This window comes from Myotis brandtii, unplaced genomic scaffold (assembly GCF_000412655.1).
Source record: "Myotis brandtii unplaced genomic scaffold, ASM41265v1 scaffold59, whole genome shotgun sequence".
NCBI lineage: Eukaryota > Metazoa > Chordata > Mammalia > Chiroptera > Vespertilionidae > Myotis > Myotis brandtii.
The window spans coordinates 6,569,934-6,576,666 of record NW_005370223.1 but is presented as its reverse complement, the minus strand read 5'-3'; the positions used below and the strand labels follow the sequence as shown (position 1 = coordinate 6,576,666).

At 38.9% G+C, this 6,733-nt stretch overlaps 1 protein-coding gene across 1 annotated transcript in view; it reads left to right on the top strand.

The window, feature by feature from the left end:
* SLC25A32 (solute carrier family 25 (mitochondrial folate carrier), member 32) overlaps window positions 1-5,407 on the top strand; it is a 13,974-nt gene extending 8,567 nt beyond the window's left edge. Inside the window, exons 3-7 of the mRNA XM_005879293.2 lie at window positions 546-631; window positions 1,213-1,373; window positions 1,740-1,853; window positions 2,402-2,547; window positions 3,851-5,407. Of these exons, the coding sequence (XP_005879355.1) occupies window positions 546-631; window positions 1,213-1,373; window positions 1,740-1,853; window positions 2,402-2,547; window positions 3,851-3,986 (643 nt within the window). The 3' untranslated portion in view covers window positions 3,987-5,407. The remainder of the gene's footprint in view (window positions 1-545; window positions 632-1,212; window positions 1,374-1,739; window positions 1,854-2,401; window positions 2,548-3,850) is intronic.
* The last annotated feature ends 1,326 nt before the right edge of the window (window positions 5,408-6,733 follow it).

The following is a 6,733-nucleotide window of genomic DNA, read 5'->3' as shown; positions in this document are numbered from 1 at the left end:
CCAGCTCTCCCTCTCTGCTCTCTGTCTGGCAGCTTGGGGAACCAAGTTCCCCAAGCCGCTCCACTCTCCGCCGGCTCTCCTGCTCTGCTCTCTGCCCGGCACCTATGTATGCAAATTAACCTGCCATCTTTGTCAGGTTAATTTGCATACTCACTCCTGATTGGCTGGTGAGCATAGCAGAGGGACGGTCAATTTACATGTTTCTCTTTTATTATATAGGATTATTATTTTGTTGTTGTTAATCCTCACCTGAGGATATTTTTTCCATTGATTTCTAGCAGAGTGGAAGGGCGGGGGAGAGACAGAGAGAAACATCGATATGAGAGAGACACATCGATTGGTTGCCTTTCACAAGGCCCCGGGATGGAGCCTGCAACCTAGGTATATGCTTTTGATTTGAATCGAACCCAGGACCCTTCAGTTCATGGGCCAGTGCTCCAACCACTGAGCAAACTGACTAGGGCCACACCACTTTAAAACAGACTTTAATGCTTTATGACACCTACTGAAATATTTATTAAACTGCTTATGTTTTATTCTTTTAGTTACAATGCCATCAAATCATACAGGACAGAAGGAAGAGCTGAAAGGTTAGAGGCAACAGAATACCTTGTCTCAGCTGCCCAAGCTGGTAAGACAGTGTGAAATTTAAAATGTCATATTTTCACTATTATTTTATTTGCCTTTTTACCTTTGAACACCAGAGTTTAAATGTGCTTATCTAACTATACTAATCAGTGATCACATGAAATTTCTTAAAAAGCAGGTATTCTTGATTACTCTGGATCAGCGGTTCTCAACCTGTGGGTTGTGACCCCTTTGGCGGTCGAACGACCCTTTCACAAGGGTCACCTAAGACCAGCCTGCATATCAGATATTTACATTACGATTCATAACAGTAGCAAAATTACAGTTATGAAGTAGCAACGAAAATAATTTTGTGGTTGGGTCACAACATGAGGAACTGTATTTAAAGGGCCAGAAGGTTGAGAACCACTGCTCTGGATAGATTTCAAAGGTTTTACTTGTCACAGGGTAGTAAAACTTAGAAAAAGTATAAATCTCTAATAGTTTAAAATGATTCCATATAGTGTTTCTTCAGTTAAAGTATAATTTCACTTTTCAAATTATATAATTTAGTAGCCTTGTTTAATTGCCTCATGTGTGTATAATACCTGTATGCTGAATAATCATATTCTAATTTGCTTTTAGGAGCCATGACTCTCTGCATTACAAACCCATTATGGGTAGCAAAAACTCGCCTTATGTTACAGTACGATAGTGTTGTTAATGCCCACCATCGGCAATATAAAGGAATGTTTGACACACTTCTGAAAATATATAAGTATGAAGGTGTGCGTGGATTGTATAAGGTAATGAATTATTATCAATATATTTTTAATAATTGACCATTGCAATTTCCCTTGGCTCTACTGTCCAAGTTCTGAATGAGCTGTAGTCAGTTCTAAAAAGAAGCCAAACTTAGGCACAAAAAAATTTAATGGGAAGTGAAATATAGTTTACAGTATTGGAATTGTACTCTAAGCTGTGTGTCCCCATTACCTAAGATATATTATCATAACGGGTGGGTGTGAGAATGAGAACTGTCTAAAACGTTGTCGAGTAACCATTTCACATAAGTCACACATTGAGGTCACCCATTCCTTACTCCCCTCCCTGGAAGCTGTGGTGTTTGGGAATTAGCTTAGTTTAGCTTTTTTTGGTTGTTTTTTTTTTAGGGGTTTGTTCCTGGGCTGTTTGGAACATCACATGGTGCCCTTCAGTTTATGGCATATGAATTGTTGAAGTTGAAATACAATCAGCACATCAATAGATTACCAGAAGCCCAGTTGGTAAGATGATTCCTGAAAAAATGTAATATTTACTTTTATGGGCATATAATAGATGGAAATGTTGTCGTGTTTACTTTGGAAGTGTTGTTGTGATGATGAGTACTGACTCTGCCACTAATTTAACTTATAGTTAAATATTTTATAGGCTAATGACACACAAATGTTAAATATAGAACCCCTTAGCCCTAGCCGGTTTGGCTCAGTGGATAGAGCGTCGGCCAAGGACTGAAGGGTCCCAAGTTTGATTCAGGTCAAGGGCACATGCCCGGTTGGGGGATGGATTCCCAGTAGGGGGCGTATAGGATGCAGTCAATCAATGATTCTCTCATCATTGATGTTTCTCTCTCTCTCCCTTCCTCTCTGAAAGCAATAAAAAATAGATTAAAAAAATAGAAACCCTTAATTGCTCAAAACTTGTGTTAAGAGGGGAAATAGTATTTTTCACTTCAGATCTATTTAAATGTTTGTTTTCCTGTATAATTTATATGTTTATGTTTTTAAAGAAATCCTGTCCAAAGAAAGACACTTGTTTTGTGTTGTCATTTTAGAGCACAGTAGAATATATATCTGTTGCAGCACTATCCAAAATATTTGCTGTAGCAGCAACGTACCCATATCAAGTTGTGAGAGCTCGTCTTCAGGATCAGCACATGTCTTACAAGGGTGTGTTGGATGTTATCACAAGGACCTGGAGGTAAGAGCATGTGGTGTATCAAAAGGGCTCTTAGGAGGTACCTTGCAAATCAAACTGTCCAGTTGACATAGTTTTATAGCAAAGGCCAGTGTGCTGTGGTGAGCACGTGGCTGGTGGCCCCTGCTTCCCCACTTCGCATTTACTGCATATAGGAGCATGGACTTAATCTCTATAAGGCTTGATTTGTAAAATTAGAACATCTAGGCTGACAAGGTGATTATAAAAATCAGAAGAGATCTGTGAAAGTGCTTTGACAAATTAATAAAACAAAATTTAGATGTTATAAAATATTTGAATGGCCTATTCAAATATTAAAAGACTTGGTTTAATACAATTAAGAAGGCCCCACACCTGCTATGGGCACCATAACTTTTGCAAAAATAATAGGTCCTCAAATAACCTTGTTTCATTATAATGTCAATGAGATGCCATAGGACCTTAATTCTTGTTTATATCAATTAGCCTATGATAAAATTGGTTTTGTTATATGTCATTTCACTTAGTCGCAGAACCTATTGACTACATTAAATGAGGGCTTATTGCACTAGTCTCCATGTGTGGGAGAAATGCTTGTTCTTTGGCATGGGAATAGTTAGACTGTTATAGACATCCTCATATTCACCTTCTAAAAGGCCAGAGCAGAATATTTAACGTAAAATTGGTTTTGTTATATGTCATTTCACTTAAAGTCGCAGAACCTACTGACTACATTAAATGAGGGCTTATTGCACTAGTCTCCATGTATGGGAGAAATGCTTGTTCTTTGGCATGGGAATAGTTAGACTGTTATAGACATCCTCATATTCACCTTCTAAAAGGCCAGAGCAGAATATTTAACATGTTTAAATTAAGTTCAATTTAGTAAATATTTACCAAGAATCTAAGTGACAAGATCCAAGGCCATATTCCTACTTTAGGCAGTAAGGACATAAAGTTTTATTTTGGTATATGCTATATTTACTGTTGTCTTGCATTTATATAATATATGAGGTTTTTAATGCCTATATTAGGTCAGTTAATACTACATGTTATACCTTTAAAGGCATTTGAAAGATGGTTATCGTTAAAGCACATTTCAGTGAAGTTTTGAGGTGTCCCTGTGCTCTCTTCCTCAGCCAGCCCATAAAAGGAATGTAAGCCCCTACAAATGGCTCACAAACTACATTATTGCAGGGTGTTGAAAACATGGGTTTATATCGCAGTGAGGTTTGATTGCTGGCTCCATGCCCCATGTCAGTTAAACTTTTTATCTGCAGCCTCCCTATATCAGAAACTAAGCCTGTATCTATTTTTCCCTCTAAAGGAAAGAAGGCATCGGTGGATTTTACAAAGGAATTGCTCCCAATTTGATTAGAGTGACTCCAGCCTGCTGTATTACCTTTGTGGTATATGAAAATGTGTCACATTTTTTATTTGACCTTAGAGAAGAGAAGAAGTAAGCAAAAAGAAGATAAGTGCAGGACATCTGCCCAGGGCAGCAGTATGCTCCTTTGTGTTTGAAATGTAAAGCTCATAAACAAATTGGTCTGTAATCATTAGAAGTCAAGAAACCACTAATCTTCACAATGTTTTTCTGCTTTTTGCCTTCCCCATGTATGTGGGACTTGGCTACCTCTGCCTGAACTGTCTGCCATTATCACAACAGTAAAGCTGACATCAAGTGGAGAGTTTCACAAATTTCTCCACTGTTCAAGTAGAAGCTGTTTTGCAGCATTTGCTGAATGGATTAGATGAATGTCCTTTTTCTAAACTCATTTGCCTGGATTAGCTTTAAAATTGACCTCTGTAATTGCAAGAAAATAGCTTCTTGTAAGAATGTCATCACTGTTTCATGAGTAGATTAAACTTTGAGGATTTGATGGGAAAGATATTGCCCAAATCCAGACCATTTCAGAATTGAGAAATTTTGGTGAGAAAAACAAAATTGCTGTACATGCGCTTTAGTTCAGTTGGAATATATGAACTAGAGAAATTTGACAAGTTATGTACTTCTCCCAATTTGAGAAATATCTGACATCTGTTGTCATTCCATCACTGATTTTATTTCCAGAGGTTCTTAATTTAAAATGTAATCCTGGATCCCACTATTTTTTGGCATGGGTACCTACTGTATTTTCAATTTTAAAAATCAACTGGAATCCAGATGTGTCAGCCCTTATTTAGCATATAAATCACTTACTGGAGTTGCAAATAGATCAGCTTATATAGATACTGGAATCACTGGGATGTGTTTGTTGACACACTGCATATAGCTGAGAAACTTTAATTTCCTACTTCAGTTTTGTATAAATGGGTCCAGATCTCAAATAAATGACTGATCTACATTGGTTATTTAAATTCAGGTTCAAGTACAAATTACATTAATGGTCATTATTGGTTTTACTTTATGAGTCATTGTAAATATCTATAAATACAAAGTTCTGCCCCAAAAGGATGCCAGAATAATGCTAATATTTTTATTTATCATAAACACCCATGACGGCTATTGCACTACCATCTATTTGTTGTAAATAAAATATTGTGGTTTTGAAAGCCATATTTAAATAGTTCTTTGAAAATAAGTCTATTTTTTTATATTTTGAAAATGGCATTGTTTTAAAAATAAAGGTGAAATGATAAGTACCTAATTACATGTACTATAATTTCTTGTAACATGCCCAGGAATACTTTATAAATTAAATGTGGTGTATTTTTTCATACTCTGATTATAGTATAATTCATATGAAATCCTGACATTGGTCACTATATGGAAAGACAAGCTACAGTTGGATATTTGGAGTTTTAGAGGTAGTGTCATTATTTGAATGCCTCCTATGTACCCCAAATTAATAAAACATAGTTTCTGTCCTTTAAGATCATATATGCTTGCAGAATAAATAAATAAACAGTAAATAACTATGTTCTTAGTTAAGAATATGCAAGAAGATTTTTACAAAGCCCTATAAGAGTTCTGAGACAAGAACTCATTTCCCTTCAACAAATAGTTACTGCGCTCCTGCCCTGTACCAGGTATGTTACCATGCATTGAGGATATAGCAGTAAATAAGCCAGACAACTTTCCTGCCCTCAGGGAACTTTCATTTTATTATGAGTGCTAAAAACATACAAATATAAGCATCATAAAATTTCAGGTATTAAGTGCTATAATAAAACTAAAGCAGGGTTATAAATAGTGTTGCTTTGTTAAGTAAGATGATTGGGGCCAGGAAAGTTCTCTTTGAGGATGTAATTGAAACATCCTATATAATAAAAGCATAATATGGTGGAATGACCAGTCGGCGGGGGGTGGGGCTGGCAAGCAGAAGGCGCCAGGCCAGCCAAGGCGCATGCCAGCAGGCAGAGGGAGGGGATGGGGTTGGGGGAGAGGTGCCAGGGAGCAGCAGCAGCGAAGGGGGGAGGGGGGGGAGGCCATGCCAGCTGGCGCCATCCCCTGATCAGCCACCTGGTCACCTCCCGCAGAGGGAGGCCAGCAGCAGCAGCAGCGAGGTGATGAGGGCAGCACCGTCCCCTGATTGGCCCGCCTGGTTGCCTCCCACAGAGGGAGGCCAGACTGCGGCTTAGGCCGCAGTAGCACAATAGGACATCCCCTGAGGGCCCCTGGACTGTGAGAGGGTGCAGACCGGGCTGAGGGACCCCCCCACCCTGAGTTCACGAATTTTATATATATGTAAAAGGCTAATATGCAAACTGTCCCCTTGGGAGTTTGACTGGGAGACCAGGAGTTCGATTGCTTGCTATGACATGCGCTGACCACCATGGGGTGGCGCAGAATGAAGGAAGGCCCTGGCCAGCAGCCGGAAGGCCCCGATCGGCCCTGATCACTGTCCAGGCCTAGGGACCCTACCCGAGCACAAATTTCGTGCACTGGCCTCTAGTTTTTACGTAACTGAGGAAGTAAGCCACAATGAGAGGAAACACACTAATAGAAAATAGGAAGTTCAAAGGCTCTAAGGCAGGAATTAACTTGGGTAGAGGGAATGAGTGGCCAGAAGATGTTGGACAGGTGGCCATTACAGTATGGTGAAAAAGTGCAGGTTCAGGAGCCAGACTGGCTTCAAATTTCAGCTTTCCCTTAGGCTAGTGGTTGGCAAACTCATTAGTCAACAGAGCCAAAAATCAACAGTACAATTGAAATTTCTTTTGAGAGCCAAATTTTTTAAACTTAAACTATATAGGTAGGTACATT